At 40.8% G+C, this 25,190-nt stretch overlaps 2 protein-coding genes across 3 annotated transcripts in view; one reads left to right on the forward strand and one right to left on the reverse strand.

Annotated features, from left to right (window-relative positions):
• The window catches only part of mbtd1 (mbt domain containing 1), a 29,233-nt gene extending 17,585 nt beyond the window's left edge, over positions 1-11,648 (forward strand). The window contains exons 15-17 of one of the 2 annotated variants that reach the window (XM_061709238.1): positions 2,389-2,460; positions 4,433-4,582; positions 6,139-11,648. In XM_061709238.1, coding sequence (XP_061565222.1) covers positions 2,389-2,460; positions 4,433-4,582; positions 6,139-6,257 — 341 coding nt within the window. In that variant the 3' untranslated portion in view covers positions 6,258-11,648. The remainder of the gene's footprint in view (positions 1-2,388; positions 2,461-4,432; positions 4,583-6,138) is intronic. The other variant, XM_061709239.1, reaches the window with a different exon arrangement.
• A 1,368-nt stretch (positions 11,649-13,016) lies between these two features.
• On the reverse strand, positions 13,017-21,080 carry LOC133418817 (nucleoside diphosphate kinase B-like). The gene is made up of 5 exons (XM_061707671.1): positions 21,016-21,080; positions 16,224-16,356; positions 13,624-13,725; positions 13,434-13,546; positions 13,017-13,358 (listed from the first exon to the last, which is right to left on the reverse strand). The coding sequence occupies exons 2-5, from the start codon at positions 16,350-16,352 to the stop codon at positions 13,244-13,246; spliced, it is 459 nt and encodes a 152-aa protein (XP_061563655.1). The 5' UTR covers positions 16,353-16,356; positions 21,016-21,080; the 3' UTR covers positions 13,017-13,243.
• Between the last annotated feature and the right edge of the window lie 4,110 nt (positions 21,081-25,190).

Consider the following 25,190-nt stretch of genomic DNA (forward strand, 5'->3'; position numbering starts at 1 on the left):
TGATAAAGCGTTAAGCACCCAGCTGTGTGACGCTCACCTTCATTTCCGTTTTGGGAGCCAAATGAACCCCGTTACTTTTACGACTGACAAACATGCGGTACCCTGCCAAAACGTGGGCTTTCCTTCGCTCCTCATTAATCTCAAACTCAACATTGTAGATGATCCGTGACGTGAACAGTTGCACCACCAGCAACGATCAAGCGTTTCAGTTATTTGCATCATAGCGAATTAACCGGACTGCACGTCTTCAAGTCAGCTTCCCTGTGAGCCGCCGTTGGTGGTTGCTGTTTCTGCTCTCTTCCTGAAAAAGTCTCCACATTTTTATTCAAAGAAAAGATGAAACCCGTAAAAAGGAAGAGGTTAATTAAAGTAATGGATTATTGAATAAATTCAGTTTATCGAGCAGCTGCCGTGTGTCATCTGGAAGTTTCAGTAAAACTGACACATGAGCAGCTGGTGTGACCGTGATTGTACCTCACTCATCTTCGTTGAATGATTAATTACAGCAGGCACGCACGTTTATCCACACAATTTCAGTTGTGTGCACATGGTTCAACGGTGTTATACTCCTTTTTTTTTTGTCCTTGAAGTTCTTTATGCAACAAAATGTAAACACATAATCTTACATGAGCGCCTCTCAGATCTGATTGAAGAGAGACTTGGTTGTAGAAATATGTTGTCCAAGAAACTTTTCTAATGAAAATCAAAGATAAAAATTAAAGTGAAACAAAGATAAAAGAACATTGAAGATGTGAAGGAAGACACATGTCCTCAAATGCCTGAATCAAGGGTGAACGCAGTGACGGTACCTCAGAAACACCGTCCGTGGGGGGTAAACACGACGTAGGCACCTCAGAAACGGTCTCCGTTCTCATTGGACGACCTGAAGTTTCCACGCCAACAGGGATGATGCTTAATCATGTAAATCCTTGAAAATTTAAAAATGGGTTCAAAAATCGATTAGAAAACAATACTGATACCAACGCTGCTCATCAATACGATTGGTAATCAGTACTCTTATTGATACTTATCTGTATAATTTGGAACAAAAGTTAAAGATATGACATGAAGAAGTGCAGTTTTATTATTTTGTGATTCTCAGAAGTTAACAGGAAAACGAACGGACTGTTTACATTTGCACGGATACAAACGCATGTCAAACCTTGGTAACGCTACGCCATCAGTAGAAGGCTGTAAAAATGAAGCAATGTCTCAGTTAAACGATGTAGAAACTGCTTTGGTACTGATTAGGGGTGTAACAATATATCGTTCCACAAAATTTTGCGATACAAAAACGTCACAATACGTGTCGTGGAGGTGACAAACTGTATTGCGATATTGGGTTATTAATATTAATCTATTGTGTTGACTAGAAACGCGCATCCGGCCGCGACCGCACCTCGACCCGCGGACAGAAATCTTACTGCGCTCAGAAGAAACTAGTCCCGTTTTGCGGTCCTGTTTTGAGCTCTGAACTTTTACTAATGTAAGGCTGGTGTAGAGTTAAGCCTTAACTTATTAAATTAAACCTTTTTCGGGTCGTGAGTAGGATAAACGCGCAGGCAACTTCTGCGTGAGTTCCAGTGTACTTTAATGTCCGCTCAACAGCGTAGGATTTTAGAACATCAACACAGCACCTAGTGCCGTACTGTGGCGTATCACTCCGCCCAATCTAAAACAGACTAATCACTACAGATAAACTGACTAGTGTCATTATAGTCTCTGATTTACATCAGAATATAAAGAATATATTTATAAAATAATGAACCCTGAATTAACAAAATAACCTTCTTAACTAAAATAAATCTCTTACACTTATAAGGTGAGCATGAATCAATCTTTTTTATGATGTAAAATTGTATGTATTTATTTACTTTTATTTATTTATTTATTTAATTTTAGTTGTTAAATTAGAAAGAAAAAAGTCAAATCATACATGAGAGAAACTATTCAGTTTGTGTCTAAATATTTGTACTTGTATGAAACTGAAGATGCATAATGCAAACCTGACATTTACTTTTAGTTCAGTTTGTGGAAAATGGTTGGCCTGGCTTTCTCTTTAAAACTTAAACAGTTATAAAGCATTACAAACTGTAACAATAGGGCAAACGAACAGCATTGTTTTGTATTTTGTGTCTTTCAAATAAAAGACAATTTTTTCCAGTCATATTTTCCTCATTCAAGGTTGTTAAAAAAATACTGCTATAATATCGTATCGTTATCGTTATCGTGACCTCAATGTCGTGTATCGTACCGTATCGTGAGATTAGTGTATCGTTACACCCCTAGTACTGATCCAATTACATACTGGTACCAAAACATACCGGTACTCGGTACTTGGACTTTATAAAGTCTCATGATTTGTGTTTTATCTGTTTTACTCCTCAGGTAACAGAGACATGTCCATGTCTGTACCCAAGCAGAAGAAAAAGGCCCAACAGTACAAAGGCCCAAAGAAGAGTGAGTACTCTCCATCCGCTCTTGGGTTTGCTTCTCGCCTCTTACTCCTCCTCTTCCTCTCTCTTGACTGCTCCTGCTGGTGGAAGCTCCTTATTTCTGATTGGTCACCTGTCCAGTTTGGCCCCTCCCACCACCGTGGGATCACGCGGTGCCGTTCTCTTTGACTGGGATAGGGTCTGCTGCACGTGTTGTTTTTCTGAGACGCCTCACACGTACGAGCTGGATCCTGCCTCGCGCCACAGAAACAACGATACTAGAGCTGTTTCTGCCCTTTTTAGCTGAACATTATTGACTGATTTTATAAAGTAAATATTAAAGTACAGCCACGGTGTGTATGTAATACAACTTCTGACCACAAGGCTGTGCTGTGTTGTTTAGAGAGGGAAAAACATAACCACCAATAATCAGCTGAACTGGTTGCAGCTCCTCTAATGACCACTAGGGCTCAGACTCCAGTAGTGAGCTAATGCTAAACTCCAGGGGTCTCCGTCACTGAGCTCGCCTGTGGTCCGCTGCCCCTGTGTGGTCAGAAGTGGTATTACTACATATCGTGTCTTTAAATCCTGCTTGTGGGCATCCGACGTGCAACAACACGGACGTTTTATTGACAAATTAAGTTAGTTGTCCTCGCATATTGGCGAAAGGAACATTTTACGCTGTGAAATGTATTTTGTTATTTTGAGAGTAGTAACCGTGGTGACCGAGCTTGTTTTATGTGTTCGTTCAGAATGAGGATTTAAGAGAAAGACAAATGTATTTAAAAAAAACTATTGTAATAAAGTCATATAATTTGCTGATGTATGGATTGTTACAATTCTAATTTGAAAAATAACAGGATTTGTGAACTTTTTTTTACTTTCTCGCTAAATTGTCGTCATGTGACTTTGGCGGTGAATCGGCCCTACATGAGTAAACTTAACTTAATATGAATTTTTCTGTCAAGAGTCGAGAATTTTAATTAGATCCCATTCACGTACATAATCATAGAATTATATCCATTTTAATCTTGATTTTTTGTTCTTTATTCCAATCAGATGTTTACCGTATTTTCTGGACTATAAGCCGCTACTTTTTTCATAGGTTTTGAATCATGCAGCTTATACAAAGGTGCAGCTATTCTGTGGATTTTTCTTCCACCGCTCGGGCGCTCTAACCGGAATTAGAATAAAAACTAAGACAAAATAAATGCAAAGAAGAATACGCTACTTCTTCTTTAGCAGATAGAAGTAGAAGCAGATTTCAAACAGATAAATAAATACTGGTTATTTTCTCTTGGTTCTGTCCAGTTTTAATCAGCAAAGTTGCTGCCGTGTTAAAACACACTGTTAGGAAAAGATCTATTTAGGTACAAACATGTACATCATTTACAGTTCAAAATGGTTCTGTACATGTAGTAAATGTCTAATCTAACAACATAAATATTTGCGGCTTGCATATCTTTTTTTTAAAATAGAGCGGATGCGGCTTATATACAGGTGCGGCTTGTATATCTTTTTTTTATTGTTTTTTTTAAAAATAGAGCGGGTGCGGCTTATAGTCCAGAAAATATGGTAATTAAAACTTTTTGGAAAACAAAATGATCTTTGGAAAAGATCATTCCGAACTTAGATTTCCATTTTCTTTGCTTTTGAATGTGAAAATTCAGTTTCTTTCTTCCAAATGTTCATATAACTGCTCTTTAATTGGAAGTGGGACTGGTAGGCGTCTGGAGCACCTCAGACTCTTGCACAGGCGGTGGTGTCGCTGTCGCGGTGGTCTTACTTGGTTGTGGCAGTCTGAGTACAGCTAACCAGGGGCTTATTCAGAGGGGCAACAAGTGCGAGTTTAAATCAAAGGTTTCACCCTCAGCTCTGACTTTTTAACTTTCCTTCTTGAACCGTAACCTAAAGACACTGAGAACACAGTCAAGTTGCATTGATCCTTTTGAGTGATGAGCCCCTGGTAGCTGACCCGAGTCTGGCTTGGTGTTTAGAGAGGAAGATTCCGGTTGGTCGGCGGCCCTTCAGTCAGGCAGGCAGGAGGAGGAGCAGCTTCTCAGGGGACGAAGAGCAGAGTCCACCCTCTTACCACCCCCAGGGGCCCACACGGCCCCGAACCCACCTCCACCAAACCCACAAATCAGGTAACGCCACACTGAAATCAGCTCGGCGGTGTTTGTAACCGGGCCGAGTCCCGTGAGTCCCGTTCCCGGGGCCTCGCCGTGGAACTGCAGGCTGCTGATGCTGCATGTTCTGATGTTAAAACAACCATTGTTTGGACATGTTTATTCTCATTGTTCTCACGTGGCCTGGACTTGTACTGCACTTGTTTGTTTAATTCACAGGGGCGACTGGTTTTTTTTGGCATTTCCCGTGTTTTGTCTCCACCTCGAAGCAACCACCGCGCATGTTTAGTTCATGGTTCTCTTGATGCTCGTCATGCATGCGGGTTTAATATTAACACCAAACACTCCGCCTGTACAGTCCTGTGTGCAAGTTGGAACCCCTTCTAATCTAATATTTGTGTGAAAACGTAATCAAATTCATCTGATTGTAGTGGGTCTTTGTATTAGGAAAATGGAACCTCGGACAACCCACAAGTTTTACTGTTTTACTCTGAAAATATCTAACAAATACAAAAAAATAACCTGCTTCTGCCGGATTTAAGGAGGTAAGATCCAGTCGGATTCTGCCGTTTGCTTTCCTGGAGCCTTCTGCTATGTAACACAATGCCAAGAGGGAAAGGCATAAGCAGCGGTCTTATGGCACTTTTCCACTAGTTCCTACTCGGCTCTACTCATCTCAGCTCGGCTCAACTTGGTTTCTTTTCCATAACAATTCAGCACCTGGAGCAGAGGTTGGAGCGAAGCTGCTGTGACGTATTTGATTGTGTGATCTAAACAAAGAAGACAACAACACTAAAGATGTAGAACCTGGAGGAGATGATAGATGTGCTGCTGGGTCTGTGGCTTGTGTTCAATATCAAGTTAAAAAATGCTGCTGAAAAGTCCTTTTGTTAGCCGAGAGCAGTTATAAAGTGACAGAGCTCCTAGTAGATCTGGTCGTTCCTTATCGCCCGTCTAGATCCCTTTTTTATTCTCTCCTCATCCACCAGGTTTATGAACATCTGCACCTCAGAGTTGGATCACCAAACAGACTTCTGCTGCCATTGCTGGTAGAATAAAATGAACAAGAATCCGTCAGAGTCGCTATTTAGCTGATGTCATATCCTGACTCAGACGTCTGACTCCAACCCCCCGACCAATCGGTGTCCTGTAGTGTGATGACGTCAGATGCAGCCTGACTCAGCCGCTTAGAACCTCGGCAGAGTAGAAACAGAAAAGTATCTACCTGGCACGTTAGACCCCTAGTGGAAAAGAACCAAACTGAGTGGAGGCGAGCCGAGTAGTGGAAAAGTGCCATTAGAGAATCAGTTTCCAAATAATGTGGATTGTTAACAAGAGTCTTCCCAAAAGTGGACGTCCCTGTAAATTTACCCCAAGCAAAAACAATCCTTGGCTGAGCATTTTAAATCTGGGGTTGTATGTGTCTAAGATCAACTACAATCAGGTAGTTTTGCACCAAAAAAAAACAAAACAATTAAGCATTAAAAGAAGGGGTACTAACCTGTGCACATGACTGTTTCTGACGTGCGAGAGCGAGAACTTGCCCCTCATCTTTGCTGCTCTTCTCTCTGCAGAGTCTCTCCTGCGGATGAAGGAGGAGGCGGCGGAAGTGGACGAGTTTGCGTATTCGCAGGGCACCTCAGACCAAGAGAGCAACGGCTCGGGCAGCTACTACATCAAACAGGAGCCCTGAGGTCACACGGACGGCGAGGAGCAGCAGGAACCGAGACGAGAACACACCTCTGGGGAACCCCGACCAAGGATCAGAAATGTGAACTTTGACGCACCACCGCCACACGCTGCCGGTGCAGCGGTCACGGGGAGCGGAGGCCGGTCCGGGGTCCTGGGAGGAACATCCCTCTAAGCCGCCGTCCAGCCTCGTAGCTGTGTGTGCACATACTCGGAAAAACTTGGGATGATGGGGTTGGGAAGCACCCAGAGTCGGGCCTGGGTCACGGATGTTTGGGCATTCTCTTTGGTACCACCTTTGGTGTCGTCTGAAAACCGGATGGATGAAGCAGCTCTTCCCCCTGAGAGGAGAGTCGGGCTCGTGGACATCGGCCCATCCTGCCTCTCCCACCACGCGGCCCTCACACAGAGACCTGTAGAAAACTGTGAAAACCGTTTATTGAGCCAGGTCTGGAGTTTTTTTTTAGTTTTTTTTTGGTTTTGTTTCAGTTTGTGTTCAGGTTAGAAAGCGAGCCACCGAACGGCCTGAAGAGAGCGCAGAGGGAGGAGCGGAGGGGTGTACATTTTCATCGTTTCCTTCGGAACCACAGCGACGCCAGGTGGACTTTTACTTTGTTAATAGTACTTGAAGTTCTTTTGTATTGACTTTGGGGTTGTTTCTGTCTAAATGTTCTTCTGTTGCATTTCTATTTTTGGTGGATGTGTGGGGAAACGTAATGTGCATTGTTCCATAAAGTAATTTTATTCATATAGTATGTGGAGACCTGTTGAGACAGAGCGACAACGTGTAGATATCACAGATTTGAGATTTACGAGAGCGAGGAGCCGTTTTTGTTCCCACAGCAGCATTTATTCCTGATTCCGTCTTTACAGAACTAAAACCTCCACTTACGCTCGACGTCACCAACATGCTCATCTGGTGCAACGCTAATTTATTTAGCAGGTTTTTCGTCTTTCGACTTCCTGCCTTCAGATAACTAAAGATGTGACGGCGGAGTTCCTCCTCTGTGTTACGTTTATTTAATCCACTGACTTCTTTACCTTAGATTTTTTTTTCCAGTCCTTGGCGCAGCTTTAAACGGCGGCACATCTCATCGAAGGTTTACAAATCCACAAAAACACCAGCGCACATTCCACATTATACACAGGCGTACAGTGCAGCACTCCGTACGGAGAAGAGGATTGAAAACCTTCCTGCAGTCAAAGGAACAGTAATGATGAAGCTGTGGAAACAAGAATACTGAAAAAAGAAAACAACGCTTATTTTAGGGGAGTGTGGAGACGGATAAGTGTGGCGAGACTGTGCGGAGCAGCAAACCTTTACTGGTATGATGGGGTTCATTCACATGGGAAGTTACGGCCCTGCGGTTCGGGTCCAGGTGACGCCACGGCAGGAACCAGCTCTTGTTTTTCAGGAGGTGTCGCTCTGTCAGCGGCGGCACGGTAGTCCGTATTTTTGATGGCTTTTGGACCACGTCTGCTGTATTTATATCCAGAGGAGGACAAGCACTCGTTTATTTCTCCTGGAGTCTTCAGCGAGCCGCCAACACGGTGCTCTGTTGTACTGTCACATCCAACTGAAAGGAGGGGATGTTTTACGACCCTGGGATCAACCAGCCTGGCCACCCGTCCGGATTACTTTAATTATCCTGGATGTTGCAATCGTGACAACCACCAACCTCTGGAAACCCTCATCTCAAATTTAACGTTATTGACAACCGTATCCATTGTTAGATTCCATACATTTCTCCCCACGACATATTTAAATCAGATTGTTGAGGGAGGCGGCCGTCCTGTGTCTAAAAACAGACGGACCGTGTTAGCAACAGTAACTACGGAGGGGCGGGGCTTACCCACAGGTGGGTCCTGCAGATATTGTGATTGTTTTGAATTGTGGCTCCTGTATGAGTCATCAAATAAAGCCTGTTGTGATCCGTTCGGTACGTTCTTACCAGTAAGGGGATAAAAAAAAGATAAATAAAATGTTGGGACCCATTTAACAAGAGAGAATTTCCCAGATGTGGCTGGCCGGGTTCCCCGTGACTCTGACTGGGACAGATGTGGGGATAGAAGAAGAAGGAGAGGAATCTAGTTTGGAATATAGTGGAACACTGTCGGCCGTGGCTCGCTGGAGACTCCACCATCAGCATGTGTAGCATCAACCTTCCCTCAGCTGGAAGAAACTGGACTCCTGTCATGTTTGGAGAACCTTCATCAGTTAGACTCACAATCAGACAGTTTCATGTCCAGAAGTTGTTTTATTTTATGTTATATTGAACCTTTTTTTGTTGTTGTTGTTGATATGCGGAAACTTTTTTTTTTTTTTTTTTGTAAGGTCGTTCTCACGTTGGAGACACATGTATGCAAGTTTAAAGATTCACCTGAGCCGCAGAATGACAGATGAAACAAAAACCATGCACTGCTTTTCTTCGCCTCCGACGGCAGCACTCATTTAATACAAGTGGCATAAATACATATTTTATATAAATATATTTACATTTAATTATCTTTGAAATCTATTCCTCTGGGACTGAGATTCTATGGAGTTACAAATCCTCAGTCAGAAATAGAAAATATGACTTTAATTCTTGGAGCTCAATTTCTGCAGTTCACTACCTCCGGACGCTGGCGGCATTTAGCTAAAATAAGAGTGTGGAATAGATGATGGCAGTGTGTTCGCATATGCAAATAAATATTGATAACTTAAAGGCACGCTATGTAGAAACACTTTTTGAGCACATGGGGGCAGCACTTCACAAGAAAGTTGTAAGATATGATGACGTGCACCGCTGGTGCTGGAGCAGTACTTTTGTTTGCCCCCATGTGTTCAGAGGTTACATTACTACATCGGGTGGCTTTAAAAAAGTATCCACTTGAAGACTAGACACCAAAACATGGAGAAATTTTATCACAGCACACGAGGTAGTCTTCTAATTTGAATGTTATGCAATAACAGATCCCATATTATTTTGCTATTTTAAATAAAATGTATCGCACTGCAAATGTCATGATCACTACATTAATATAATGAACAGATGAGAGAATTTAACAGAAGGCAAATGTATAACTATTGTATTTTCTTTTCTTTTTTTCATATTGAATTACTCACTGTGTTGAAACGCAGAGCAGACTTCAACTTCTCAGTGATAACAGATTTACGCTTTCGCTTTCTGCCAGCAAGGTTCACGGTTCAGTTCTCAGGAAGGTTCTCTTTTTCGTCACTGGGATTTATTCTTAAAGATGAGCGATAATAATTACAGTTTTGAGCTGTGACACTAAACCTCAAGGATGATTTGAAAGACACAAACGTTTTCCTTTGAGTGTCGAGAATTGTTCAGTGTCTCTAATCAAATAATATGTTGAAATGTTTAATCTAATTTTGAAATTTACACAGACGAAAGTCTGGAAGATTTATTTACAAATTGAGTAATTTAACCTTAAAGGTAGGGTAAGCAGTTCTAAGCGATTTCTGACCAAAGCTCCGCTGGTGGCCCTGCCTCCATAAACTGGAAACAAACACATAAACAAGGAAACATTGTTCCAGCCAATCCCTGAAAAGTAGGAGGGGCTTCTTTCTCTGAGTTCACAGAGAGAGGGGAGGAGCTAGCTCTCTGTTTTGTTTCAGATATCAACAGATTTCAACATCTACAAATTGCTTACCCTGCCTTTTTAAGAAGAAAATCAGAGAAATTCAATGTGTTTCCGCAAATGTAATCTTATTATTGTGGGAAAATAATTAGAGTTTTAGTTTTCATGCAAACAGAAAATATTTCCATGTAAAATAACACAAATAAGCTCCTTATTAAAATAAAAAAATATATAAACAAGGTTTCCAGTGGGTGTTAAATTGTAGTTGCATTTTTCAGAGAAGTGACTCGGCTGCTTTAGACAAGATTCCCAACGACAGCAGGACAAACAACAAAAAGGTCTTTGGTCGCGTAATCAATGTCTGTCGAACTTTTACAGTTTAAATGATGCAACAAAACAAGCTTGTTGTATTTCTGGTTCATGCCGCTTTTTGTAGCTTCTTTTTTTTTTACATTTTCTGGCAGTTTCCTCCTGATCAGATTCAGCTTCTAACTTAAAAATAGAAGAAAACATGTGAAGTAGACAAGTGACAGATTATGGTCTTGCATTTCTCTGATGTTTGAGCACAGAAAAGCATTTTAGTACTTTATGACCAAACTGCATTAAAATCTTTATACAAAAATAGAGATGATGACTGTTTATGGACTAACTCAGTGCTGCTACCCTCCTCTACGTGAACCTGAACTCTTCAGTCCAGTTTTTGGAGCTTCGGTTCATAACTCCTTGTAGATAAAACGTTCTCGCCTCGATCCTTCAACGCTCCTTCCAACATTGTTTGTGTCACTGGGCAGCAGGAGGCGGGATTGATCAGGTGATCGCTTGTGTGCATGTGATAGAAGCGTCGTGTTGAGCTGCTGGGTTGTTGTTGTTAAAGGTTGTTTTTCAGTCTTTCTGCATTTTAGCTGCGATCAGGAGGGTAAAGAAGGCCATTAATGCCAAGAATTACAAAAAAATACATTTACTTAATGCAACTTTAAAAAAAAAATCTAAAACTCTGACTTCAACTTTCTAACAGTTCTGATAAATATTGACATTTTGACCCAAATTTTGCATATAAGTTTCAACATGCTTTTTTTTTTTGCCAAATTAAACCATATTGACTTTCTACCATTTTGGCTGACTGAATCAAAGTCACTTATTTTTTATATATTCTACAATTTTCTTAAATTTTGATTGAACTTCCCCGTTTTGCGTCAAAACAAGTCCTTTGTGCCCTGCTTTTTTTGGGGAGGGGCATCCAATGGGTTTCCATAAATGCCTCACTTTTGGTTCTGAAAAGCATGCTGGCGTTTTTTTTTTGTAAACCCTTTTTAACCCCTTGGATACTAACACGGGTCTTTTGTATGTGATACTCCACCTACTTCTATTAAACCATTATATTGTGGTGCTATATACATATATACATATATATTTGATAAGAATAACTTATCGTATTTGAATTGTCTGAAAATAATCGTGAGTTGAGAACGTTATGGTGCAAAAATCTATTTTGGATACAAAGAAAAAAGGAAAAAAAAAATCTGATAGTAATAAATCTATTGATATTAACACTGACCATTGAGGTACATTAGACTGCAGTTTCAAGTTTGTACTTTTTGACAGCGTATATCAGTTTCTTTAATATGGTAAATTTGTGCTGTGATCAAGCTTTGATAGACTTTGTAAATAAAGCCACATGTTTTGATCATTCTGGTTGTAATGGACGGCTTCATTGTTTACAAGTGTGTTGCAAACAGTTTCCGCATGGCTGTGAAAGTTTATCTGGTGATTTTTGTAAGATCAGAATTTTACACTGAATAAAAAAAGCTTATGACTAAACTTTCAGTACGTGATTCTTTTGAGGCCAACCTGCACACGGACGTTTTCATGTAAACTGAAACCTGCAGCAGATTCAAAATATTTTCAAGTAAAATGTATTTATAAAGCAGATTTAAACATTACTGACCAGTACTATACGTAAGACTGCACTGAACCAATAAGCAGCCTAATATTTAACCCTTGACAGGCCAAAAAAAGTAAGATTATAGAGACAAATTCATTCTTAACACCTCAGACCACAGGATAATCTGATAATCTAAGATTTAAGATAATCGGGAGTTGGTCGGGAATAACGGGACAAAAACAGCCCGATAATCTTTGTGTGTGACCCCCGTGTAAGTGGAGTTAAGCGCTTTTCCCATGTTGCTCTGCATTAACACACCTGGCCCCTAAGCGGTGGACCACTGACCTGCTTGGAGCCTGACGACACCTGAGGGATCCAATCAGGCGTCTTGGAGAAGGGAAGCTTCCAAACGTGCAGGAACTGGGTTGAGAAACCATCTTATACCAACTTCCTCTGGATGTGCTCCGTGTGCTCAGAAGTGTGATGCATCATAGTTAAATCTTTTTATTCCTCAGTTTGAATGCCGCTGATGCTCAGCTACTGGCTCGTCCGTGTTTGAGGGGTTAATTGAGCCGTGTGCAGCTGTCAAACATTTGAAACTTTTAATTCTCCACATTGCAATAACAAATGTGAATTTAAACATCAGTTGCTACATGAAGAAATTCTTCAGGGCTCGCTGTGATTGGAGCCCCAAACATGATGCAAAAAAGGTCAGTGTGAACTAGGAATGGGTGATATTTTACCGTTCACGATAAACCGCCAAAAAAATTCCCCACGATAAGAATTTGTCATCTCGCGGTAAAAACGATAAAGTCACGTTATTCTGTAAAGCTGATTTATGGTTCTGCGTTAAATCCACGCACAACATATGTGAAGGAAGGAAGGAAGGAAAGAGGAAGGGAAGGAGGAAGGAAGGAAACAAACAAGGAAAGAAGGAAGGAAGGGAGAAAAGAGGAAGGGAAGGAAGGAAGGAAAGGAAATAAGGAAGGAAGGTAGAAAAGAGGAAGGGAAGAAGAGAGCAGAAGGAAGGAAGGAAAGAAGGAAGGAAGGAAGGAGAGAGCAGGAGGAAAGAAGGAAGGAAATGAGCCAGAAAAGAAAGCAGTGATTTGGCTCCAAAGACTGAATGTGGTGATAGATTTATAGTTAAAAAGATGGAGTTGAATTGGTATTTTTTTATCGTTATCGGGTTAAATGCCAGAAATTATCGTGATACATTTTTTAGTCCATATCGCCCATCCCTAGTGTGAACCAACAAGTTTCGTGCTGAATGTGTCCAATGAAAGACGCCGTAACTCGTTTGTGTGCATTTATTGGAAAGCTGCTTAACAAAAAAAATTACAGTCAAAGACAAGTTTCAAGTCATCAACCGTTTGATGGAACGTCTCTACAGGAATGAGATCGGCAACTACACACAGACGAGTCTGAGTACAGCATGGAATGTGGATGGAATGGGGGTGAAGTCGGGGCTCCGTCCACGCTGCAGACAGACGGGAGTCTGAGTCGAGGGTCCCTGCAGCAGCTCAGTAGAGCCAGCTGAAGGCGCAGCTCGTGTAGCTGGCCAGCTCCTCGGGCTTGAACCACAGGGCGATCTCCTTGTTGGCGCTTTCCACCGCGTCGCTGCCGTGGATGATGTTCCTGAGAAGAGCAGAGGGAACTGGTGAGAACCCGCCGCCACCAGGCCGGCCTGGGTCTGAGGAACACGACACTCACTTGCTGACGTCGATGCAGAAGTCTCCTCTGATGGTTCCTGGTTTGGAATCGGCGGGGTTGGTCTCGCCCAGCATCACGCGGCCCGTCTTCACCACGCCTTTGCCTTCCCACACCTGGAAGAGAAGGAGCACCGGGTCACGGCTGGCGAGGACCGGCAGAGTGGGATTCAGCGACTGGTGGGCGCTCTTACCATGGCAACAACTGGACCAGAGCCCATGTAGTTGACGAGGGAGGGAAAGAAGGGCCTGTCCTTCAGGTCGATGTAGTGAGCCATGAGCAGATCCTCAGAGGCCTGGAGGACAGAGACACGTCAGGTGAACGGTGGTAAATCAATCACATTCTTCAAAACTCACAACACAAATTTATCTTTTTAAAGTCTTAAAGTCCAACACAATAAAATATAGACACCTGCAGCAACAACCACCCAGCACATGTGGTCAAATCTCCAACCAGGTTCTGTTTAAATGCAGTTTTGAGAAGTCCCAACAGTCAGGAGGACTTTCCAGTTCCTCCTCCACCAACCAGCACCTTCTCAAGTCATGCGACCACACCGTCACAGCGACCGCACACCGATATTTATGATGCAATTCAACAGATGTCTGTGTTCTGCATAGGGCTGGGCGATTTTGGACAAAAATAAAATCCTGATCTTCGATTTTTTTGGTAAAACTACAAAAGACAATGGAATAAATTCAAATATTTTCTCTTTATTTTTAAAGAAAAATAGCAAACATTTCCCTATTGGGAATGAAGTGCAATTGAAAGATACTGTAAATCCTCCTTGAGTTTAGTAAAGTGACAACATTTACAATTTTCTTGACCAAACAAAGATGACTAGACGAGCTCTGTCTGTAATGCAGCCAGCTGCAAAAAAGGAAAATCGATTTTCCGATTTTCCTTGTCTTGATTAATAAATCCGATTTAGATTTAAAATCGATTAATCGCACAGCCCTAGTTCTGCAATATGAAATCCTCAGGTCTCTGAAATGTGGACCCTGACCCCAGTCGCTGCACCAGAGAACCCCGTCGGTGGTCCCAAGTCCACGACATAATATCCTGATCAGGATGTTCACATCAACAGTCCAGTCGGCTCGTCTTTGGTTCAGTGCGAGTCAACGCTGCCCGGTGAAGTTCGTCCCGTCCAAACCTTTTATCACCTCCATATCTGCATTTCTTTGGTTCCTCCTTCACCCTACAGGGACCTCGTCCTTCAACCTTCTCCGTCGCCATTAGAACCAGCAACCATCAGTTATCAGAAGTGGACATAACATAACCGAGACGACATCATGTGATTATGACGACGTGTCCACAAACTAAGGCTGAATAGTTCAGAAAATACTAAATCAAGACTTCAAATAAAGCAATGAGGAAAAATCCCAAACTAACGCGCTCTAGAAACACTACGAGACAGATCACGTTGTTTCATGTCACATTTAAAAAAAAAAAAAAAAAAAAAAAAAAAAAAAAAAAAACTATGCAGGACACATTTTGACATTTGAACTTATTTTTCCTCTGGGAAGTCAAAGTCAGAAAAGTAAGACTCCTTTACGCTCCCTCACACATAACTGAGTCTTTAGGCCTCCAGAACTTTATAAAGGACGTACAGAAAATCAAAAATTTGACGGTAAACGTGACATTTGATGGCTGAACCACAACTGTGATAACAGACTTCCAGTTGATCCTCCAAACGTTGAATTTGTTAGAAATCTAACGCAGAATGAATGTTGAACAATGTGTCAGAAAAAGAAAACGCTGCTCAACAGGTTCCCAAATCGCCCGGGTCTAGCATGAATGTACCCGCTGATGCAGTAACAACCAGAACCGGACCAGAAGATCTCAGCTACACCATCCTGCAAGCAGCCGGCCTTACACAACGCCTGAACGTGAGCGAACCCATTCCCCCGGTGAGGTAAGCAGCCTCTCATCTCGGCTCAGATGTCCAGGGATCAGAAGACCTCGGGTTCAGAGCTAATCAGCTGTGATCAGCCAGGAACAGATCAAACCTCCAGTGAGCTAATGAGCTTTTTCAAACATCGGCCTGTAAACTCACCGTTGTGCTTTCACAACCAGTCACTAATATAAAACCACATTTCACATAGGGCTGGGCGGTATGGACCAAAAGTCATATCTCGATATTTTCTAGCTGAATGGCGATACTCAATATATATCTCGATATTTTTTCTGTGCCTTAATTGGAGTTTCCCCCAAAGCATTATAGCATAGCATCTCTGTTAGCTTCATTTTTTCCTGAGGCAAACCCTTAAAAAAAAAGTCAGTTTTAATACAATGCCTCGTGCCAAATGTCACACAGGTTCCTTTATTAACAGAGATCTGCACAATATCAAAATGTATAAAACAAATGAAATAAAAATAAACTGCCTGCATATATAGAATAAAATGCTTCTTGAATAAAATAAAACAAATATCCCTTTCCTGCATAACAATTAAATTAAAATACACTGTGCAATTAATACAATGTAGACAGTAACAGGCAGACTTTTCCACTGAGGTTGACAGTTGTGCAAATAACAAAACATTTGTGCAAATCTCAAATAAAACATTCAAGTCAATTTGTCACAAAATAAGCTATATCAAAATCATAAAAAAAATAAAAAATTTGAAATCGATATAAACTATATATTGTCTCGTACCATATCGCGTTTGAAAATATATCAAATATATATTAAATTTAATCATAAATTTTTATTTAATATATATTAAAATCTCGATATATCGCCCAGCCCTATTTCACACAATCGTGAGACTTTAATCTACAAAACTCATGTTTACCTGGAGCATCTTCATGCCGACGAGTTTGAAGCCCTTCATCTCGAATCTCTTGATGATCTCGCCGATGATGCCCCTCTGGACGCCGTCGGGCTTGATGGCAATGAAGGTACGCTCCTGCAGCTCTGCCATGACTCTGGAACAAACACCAAAAAAAAAAACCTTACAAAAGTGTAAAAAGAAAAGAAAAAAAAAACCCAGGAATAAAAGCAGGAGTCCTGCAGGAAGGCGACGGCCGTCAGTCACTCACGCTGGCGCCGCTGTGCTGCATTTGGCACAAGGAGCTGTGGGGCCAGCTTTGGCGGCTGCCGACCCCATCACACGCGACACCCAAGCGTCATCCGGTCCAGGTGACAGTGGACCACCTCAACAGGACACGGCGACCACAAACCCCGCCCACACGCGTCAGACCTTTATCCCCACGGTTGCTATAGCTCACCATCCAGGGTCCACAGTTTTAAAACCTTCCTCTGATGCCGTGAGCTCAAGTCTAATCTGACTCGTAAAGCCAGCCTCTCACACGTACCGCCTGACCCGCTGCGACTTCCACGAGGACAGAAGACCAATTAACCACGGACCGACCTCGGAGCCCAACAATAACACCCAGGGCTCATTAACCCGCCTTTTATAAAAAGCAGCACACTAAATATGGCAGCGATAAATCCAGCATGTTTTATTCTCAGACGTTTTAATGAGCTGTGCACATTTTCCAGGACCTGCATGAATTTCCTACAAAGACGCCACCAGAAACTTGATTTAGTTTAATTAGGGCTGGAACGAGGTGCGGGAGTACCACGGTCTGCTCCTGCACGCAGCCGGGACTAACCCCTTTATAACAGCTCCAGCTGGCAGGAAGTCAAGACAACAGCAGGGAGAAGTTCCAAAGTCAGACAGCAGTAGGGCTGCACGATTAATCGTTAAAAAACAAAAAAACGCGATCTCGATTCATGCTTGAACGCAATCTCATTTCCAAATGATGACGATTTAAAATTTTTTTTTTTTTTTTTTTTAAAGATGGCTGCATAAAAAAAGGACTAGGCCTATGTTCTAGGTTGTTGTAGTCCTGTCATGGTCAACTATCATGTTGTCATGTTTGTTATATTTTGTTAATGATTGTGGATTACATTTGGAGAAACATCTACCTTTCTCATCACCTGACACATAAATATTGTTAAAATTGTTATTGTTAAAATTATTTAAAGACGAGAGATGTTTATTGTTTTTATGTTCAATGTCAGCTGTTACAGCAAAAAGCAGCCAGAGGAATAATTTGTTGCCTCAGAACTACAGGATCTGTTACAAGTCCCCTTTCTGAAAGGGTGTTCAACTCAGGGAGGAACAAATATTGTTCAAAATTGTTATTATTGTTTAAATTATTCAAAGGTTTGTGTAAAGAAGACAAGAGATGTTTATTGTTTTTATATTTTTGTTCAGCTGTTGCAAAGTTAAAGTAATAAGTGCAATAAATTTTAGATTGGAAAAAAAAAATCGTGATCTCAATTCTAAGCAAAAAAAAAATCGTGATTCTCATTTTGTCCAGAATCGTGCAGCCCTAGACAGCAGTACCACTTCTGACCACACGGGGGCTAATGAGTGGGACTATTTTTATTTTATGCCATTTTAGTCCACTGGAGACGCAGTATGTTGCGTCTTACACAAGGGCCAACCATCTTACTCCAGAAAAAGTGTCTACTCAGCACGGTTAGACCCCTAGTGGAAAAGCGCCAAACAGAGGCGAGTCGGTTTAATTCTCCCTACACGGCCCCTGTGTGACCAGAGGTGGTAAAAAAAAAAAAAAAAAGAGTGAAGTTCATTATTTTGGACATGTTGGGGTTGACGTTTCCAAGAAAAAAAATTGATACATTTCCAATAAAGGTTTTGTTTAAGCATTTACACTGACATTTCTACAAGCAGCCTTCACAGCTGAGGCCAAACAAAGTTTAAAAAAAAAAAAAAAAAAAAAAAAAAGTACCCAAACCGTAAAAACTAATTTCTAACAGTGGTGGCTGGTCAGTAGAGGGCGCTAGGGCGTCGCCCCCATCAAATCAAGAGAAGAATAAAATAAAAAAACATGCTGTAAGATGCATATAATTATTAAGTGTTATTTCAGTCTGTCAGTGACTGTCAATAGTAATTAAATGTTTAAATATTTATTTGGTTCCAAAATGTTTTTTATTTTATTTACTCCCAGAAGTAAGGGGCACCGGTCAAACAGAATCCAGTGTAGACTCTCCAACATTTGATAAGCATGTGACCTGAGGATTCTTTTAATTGGTTTGAATTAGATTCGTAATACTCAAGTTATTGTGACGTACTCGTATGTTTTTTTTTTATTATCTAATGTAATTGGACAATTCATTCCTTGTCTTTTAGAAAAACTGGAAACTGAACTACACAAACCAGATTTTTATGTTTGTTTTAAATAAAACTTACTTTTGAAATATTTGTTGATGAAATATCTGAAAGAAAAGAACGCTCTCTTTTCAAATATAAATTCCAGACAGAACAATGGAAATATTAATGTTTTTCTTCTCTCTAATGTGTAAAATAAACTGAACCCAAACCAGGAAGTAAAACAATACAAAGTAACAGTGGACTTGTTGAAATGTTAAACCCCTACTTTATGTTCAGTTTTCTTTTTCCACTGCAGTTGAACTGAACTGCTTCACTAAAACTTATGACCAATAAGCCATTGTTGGATGGTTCCATTTTTGAAAATTAAAAAAGGACAAAAATATTATTTCTACCTCCCCCCCCCCACCCCCCACCCCCCTTGTACCCAACTGATTCTGTGTACCGTTACACCCCTTTGTAGGGGCCGCCACTGATTTCTAATAGTCACATACAAGTCATTTGATAGGATTTTAAATGTCTTTGTAGGAAATCCTATGGCAAGCCATTTTAATATTTAACAGCTAGACTGGATACGTGTTGCAGATATCCACAATTCAATTCTTCCTAGTTAAAACGAGCATTTCAGATATCTACAATTACATTCTTCCTGTCCACAATTGTCATTTCAGATATCCACAACGTCATTCTGCCTGTGTATGGGTTTTCTAGTTGCAGATATCTGCAACTGAATTAAGACTAGCTGAAATTCCAGTTTCAGATATCTACAATTTAATTCTGGATAGTCATAATTCCAGTTCAAGATATCTTTAATTCCCCTCAATTCAAGATATCTACATCATCCTTTTTAGATATCTTAAATAAAGTTTTGACTAGTCAGAACCAAGTTGTAGATATTTTGAACTGGAATTATGACTAGTCCAAATGACGTAGATATCTCAAACTGGAATAGCCATAATTTAATTGTAGATATCTTTAAATTAATTTTAATTAGAGATATGTCAAATTGGAGATATCTTTAACTACCATTCTGCCTAGTCAAAGTGACGTTATAGACAGTACTCGAGTTGAGGGGGGGAGGGGGGATGGCATCCCCCCCTGAAATAAAAACGGTCCAAATCATCCCCCCTGTAAAACTGCCATCCCCCCTTTCCATCCCTTATGTCATTTCATCAATGAATGTGGTTTTACTGCTATTTCTACATTTAGAGTCATCACCAGAAAAATAACTTATTTGACAATTTTTACCCGTTTCAGGTACATTTTCACTTGAAATAAGTAGTAAAATCTGCCAGTGGGACAAGATTTATCTTCTTATTACAAGCAAAAAAATCTTGTTCCACTGGCAGATTTTTCTACTTATTTCAAGTGAAAATCTACTTGAAACAGGTGGAAATTGTTGTTTTTTCCAGTGATGAGTCTTGTTTTAAGTGTAATGAGATTTTTTTTTACTAAAATGAGACATTTTAACTAGAAATAAGACAAATATTCTTGTTAAGATTTTGGGTTTTTGCAGTGTATTATGTCAGATGTGCTGTATTATTGCCACCTTCCACCTAATACCATTGTTTTGTATTGCTCTAAGAAAGGTCTTCTGCCTGTTTGCGAGATAGAGTTGAAAATGTCAAAATGCTGTATTAAAGGAAGGCTAAAACTTTTATTCCTTGTCCCCCACTGGATTTATTCTCTAAAATTTTACTGTTTATTGTCCCCCCCCCCCAACTATGAAACGGGATTTTCGCCCCTGAGCAGTACACTTAGCACACACATGCAGGGGAGGGATAAAAAGACTGAAAAGTCAGAAATAAAAAATATATAAAAAATACAAAAAAAATATACAAAATATGTATGTATAATCACAGAAAAAAAACGGCTTGCTCATAGAGATCCCGCCGTCTGGAGTCTACCAGAAGTGTTTCTTTTGTCTGCAGGACACGTTTCCCCCAGAGGTTGATCCAGGATGACGCGGCAGAAGTCGCTGGTGTTTGACTGCAGCGCCGCCCGGGGGGCCAGGGGCCCCGGGACCGAGCTGCGCCCCGCAAACCCACCACGCACCCACAAAAACTCAGCAAAAATGACACAAAAAAAAAGATCTTCGTCATTTTGTTTTAAACGGAACCAGGAACACCAAGCACTTGGGTCCGGAGGCCGTCAAGTCGGGTCGGGCCCGGGCCGACAGCCGCGTGGTCTCGCTGCGGGAAACCCGAGTGAAAATCCGGTGTAAATCCCGGTGCGTTTAAAAGGTGAACCAACCTAATGGTTGGTTCACCTTTTAAACGCACCGGGATTTACTCACATGCACCACTTTGCAGCACCCCGGTGTAAAGTTAATCAAGCTTATCCCCAACAAGCGTCTAAACGAGCCGCATCGAACAGAGAAACTTCAATATTACAGCGGGAGGAGGAGAATAAAACAGTAATATTACAGAGATAGTAATATTACCGTGATAGTGCGGCTCCGGCTCGGTGACAGACTCTGATCCCTGCTGACGTAGAGAGGACTGTTGGCGCCTGCGCACTGGCCTTTTATAGGCCGCGGGCGTGGCCAGGGACCACAGCACGTCACCGAGGGCAAAAATATTGGCAGGAAAAGAGGAAATAGAGGGCATTTGGCGCGTCTGTTCACAAATAAGATAATAATACTACTATTAATATATGTATATATAAGTATATATTGGGGAGCCGAAAGGGGGGGGGTGGTAAAGGAGAGGGATTCTAGGTGCCCATGATTGAGGGGGGCCCAGAGAGGCCCCTAATCCCCTAAAAGAGCTGTAATTTGCCTAATTGCCTATTTACTGTACAGCGAGCGAAAATAACCAAGTCAAATTCCATGTCTTGTTTGACCTGACTTGGCCAAATAAACATAATTCTGATTCTGATTCCGGAAACTGCAGATCCCTCCCCCCCTATTTAGGTAAAATGGTTTAGTCCAGCTGGATCTTTTTTTTTTATTATTGAGAAGAAGTTATATACAAAGAACATCAGACAACGCTCCAATATATTTGTAACAAAAAAATAAATATAAAATTCCAATAAACATTTGCAGAAGTAGGGTGAAAAAATAAAATATGAAGGAAAAAAAGTAAAAGAAAAAATAAACAAGTAAAATGTAAATACAGTATTCATCTTTAAAAAAAACTTCTGGTATTTATCAGTGGATGATATATTTAGTTTGGTGTCAATTAGTTTAAGGGATTTAAAGTACTCTTTAAACTCAAGTAAGAAACCTTTAAATTGGGCTGGAGTAGTCCAGCTGGATCAGCTGCAGGTAGCGGGTGAGGAGGTGGAGACAGCACTATGCCTCAAAAATCAGGCAGAAAAGTAAAGAAATGAAAAGAGGAGGAGTTGAAGGGTCGACAGTGTCACCCAGTATTTCCCCCCAAAAAAGGGGGGTTTGTTAGTTGTGGTGGAAAGTTATGGCATATTAACTTTGTCCCTGTATGTGGTTTTTCTCACCATATTAGCTCAAGAAAACTCTGGATTTTTACATTTTATTGGTATATAAGTTAAATAATAAATCCAGTAAAACATTCATCAAGCTGTTCTTATTCAATAAAAGTTGACCCCCTGTTGTCAAAATGATTTTTCTGGACAGGGTCAAGTGCACCAGCAGCAGCAGCTGTCTGTCGGCCCCCAAGTCCCCCTGAACCAGCCCCAGTGCCCCCCACAAGGAAGGAGGTGAGCAGCTGTGTGTGCTGAAATAATAATAATTATAATAATCATAATAATAATAATAATAATGATGATGATGATGATGATGATGATGATGATAATGATAATGATAATGATAATAATAATAATAATAATAATAAAAATAATAATAATAATAATACATTCCGCAGTACAGTCTCAAAACAATAAAAAGGTGAATCTGTTATGGGAAAGATTATTTCAAATGAATGAAATTAAAGTAATTTTGAACCATTTTAATGGTTTAACAAGCATAAACCCTCAGATAAGTTTACATGTTGGTGACTATGCTATTACAAATAGTTCTATTATAGGAGCTCAGTTTTGCCATCAGCCTTTAGTGGCCAGTTGAGGAACTTCAACCAATCTTAGTTCCCCGTGAACATCAATGGCGCTTGGCTGTGACGTGATCATCTCTACAGTGCACCATGGTGGATATGTTGTTTTTATTTTATTTTTTTTATTAGCAAAATTGAACAAGTTTACAAACAGTAATGGCATGGTACAATGTAGAAAGCACGTAGGTAGGCAACAGACAGTACAGAAGTAAAATAGAGAGTGAAAGGAAATATGGAAATCAAATGAAATTAAATATTACAAATTCAAATAAATTAAAAGAAAATAAATGAAGAAAAGAAAGAAAAGACAGCTAAGGGTACTTTGCAAGATTAAGTTCCTCTACTAAATTGCAAAGTTTCACAGCATTATTCTTCTCCATACACTTTAAAGATGAAAAATAGTGACATAGCTCCTTATGAAAAACATAACAGTTTACTTTCATGAATATATTTTATGTCTAAAAAACTTCCCAAGCCATGGTGGATATGTACAAGTGGAGAATCCAGTGACTGCAAAATGGTACCATTTCATGAGCTACTGACAATGATAACACTTCTCAAATAGAATAGAGAATAAAATGCCTTTATTGTCACTATGAGATTAAACACCAACTCCAATAACAGTGCAAACAATGTAAAAATATATATATATATATTCAAAAAATACAATCTAAACATACAATCTACACAAGGCCACTTTTCGTGCCGTGCGGCCCCTCGGAAATGCCGACTTTTGCGAAAGCTCGAACAACAGACCCAGCAGACACGTTAGCCCACGCATCAACAATCCATTTGCAAACTGTGGCGTAACTTGCTGCCTTCCACTCTTTGTAAAACTGTGTTCTCCCTCAGTCATCCATCGCTCCCAGCTTTGATTAGGTTTGTTTTGCACACAAATGATTAGAATGCCTTCCAGTCAAATGTGACCTCCTCTGTAAACCAGAGTACTTTGGAGGGAAATCTGAGCCCATCTGGTGAACATCTTTTCAGACTACATGGGTTTCAGAGTCTGCTGATTGTTGGTCCGTTCAGATTACAGGACTTCCCTGTTCAGATGACATGACAAGCAGAGGGTCACACACCACAAGATCTGATAGCAACTCGCTCGCCTGACTGGGTATTTAAGTTTAACTGGATTTGATCAAAAATACATCGTTGGCAATATTTGGTTTTGAGAAGTATCAGTCCAGCTGGCGAGCCAGGCTGAGAAAAACTTCAATCAGCACTGAGTGAGGCAGCAGACAGTTTAGCTCCTAATGGCCTCAATATCCCGGATTCATTAAGATTACGTCCATTAATGTTACGAAATGCCAGCTATGACTTGATGAGTAATGTGGTCCATCCATAAAAGCCATAAATGGCAGCGATTAACCTAGAATTTTTATTAAACGCTCTGGTTAGTCAACTAAAAGCCTGCAGATATGTCAGTAAACTTCATTAACTTTATATCTGAATAATACTTAAACTCTTACAAAAGGTCTGCTTCGGTGCAACTGTTAACTGCACCTAGTTACACTAATTATTTTCCCTTTACTGACTTTTTTAGTTTCAGGTTTTAAATCTTCTTATTCAAATTTTTCTTTTGATGGGGTTCAAAACTTTACTGACTTTTTCAGTTTCAGACTTCTCCACAGGGTCCTCTGATCCGAGCTGAAGGGACATTTCATCAGACGGCAGATATGGATTCATTAGTGACATTAATGACAATCCTAAATTACACATACGGCACGTTTCCAACAGCAGGAGCTCCGGGTAGATTTTTCGGGGGCCGGATCGTTGGCACGTGTCACCAGTACCAGGAACGGCCCCCTAGAACATTAACTGTTTAATGCAGAAACGGAGGATGAGGACTTCGATGGGTTTGATTAATGCAATAACGATTGTAATAACTTAAATAAAGCACAATCAAACTCAGTTTTGCTCCCGCTCTATTTTTAAATACGCACACTTGTATGCTTGTGTGTGTGTTGTTGTAAGGCGGCGCGCCATGTGTGTGTGTAGACGGCGCCTTTTCGTTTGGTGCGCCGTATGTGTTTTAAATACAGAAATGACACACATAACTGAGGCTGCGCCTTTTCACACGGCGCGCCGTATGGTCGCGAAAATACGGTACTGTGTTTTACCAAACATGCTGCTGGGCATTAAAGAGCATATTGCAGGTTGGAGACCCCTGTGAATCAATGTGTAGGAAAATAATGTAGGAACTGAATTTTCATTGAAATACGCATAAATATATACTACAGTGACCTCCGGAGTTGTTTTTGTGAGAGTATTTTACTTCCGCATCTGAAAAAGTTGAACCGGAAGTGACGTCGCATTGGGGAGCGCTGTGAATTCAACAATAGGAAAAATAGTGGATCTTAATGTTATTTGTGACACTGAAGAGGTTGTGAATGTGTATTCACACCAATATGACGGGCCACAGCCTTATAATTACGAACCCCTTAGGCCCCCCACGTTCTTTTGATTGACAGCTGAAACTCGCTTTTTAAAAGGCTGATTTATGGGTCCGCGTTACACCAACGCAGACCCTACGGCGTAGGTTACGCGGCGACGCACAGAACGCTGCGTGCGCCGCGTAACCTACACC

This window comes from Cololabis saira, chromosome 19 (assembly GCF_033807715.1).
Source record: "Cololabis saira isolate AMF1-May2022 chromosome 19, fColSai1.1, whole genome shotgun sequence".
NCBI classification, from domain to species: domain Eukaryota; kingdom Metazoa; phylum Chordata; class Actinopteri; order Beloniformes; family Belonidae; genus Cololabis; species Cololabis saira.

Bases quoted from the DNA above. Each gene is read 5' to 3' on its own strand.
- LOC133418817 (XM_061707671.1), bottom strand. From the start codon at position 16,352: ATGGCAGAGCTGCAGGAGCGTACCTTCATTGCCATCAAGCCCGACGGC. The intron at 13,547-13,623 runs GTAAGAGCGCCC...CTTCTCTTCCAG, and splicing joins CTGGTCCAGTTGTTGCCATG to GTGTGGGAAGGCAAAGGCGT. The intron at 13,359-13,433 runs GTGAGTGTCGTG...TGCTCTTCTCAG, and splicing joins TTCTGCATCGACGTCAGCAA to GAACATCATCCACGGCAGCG.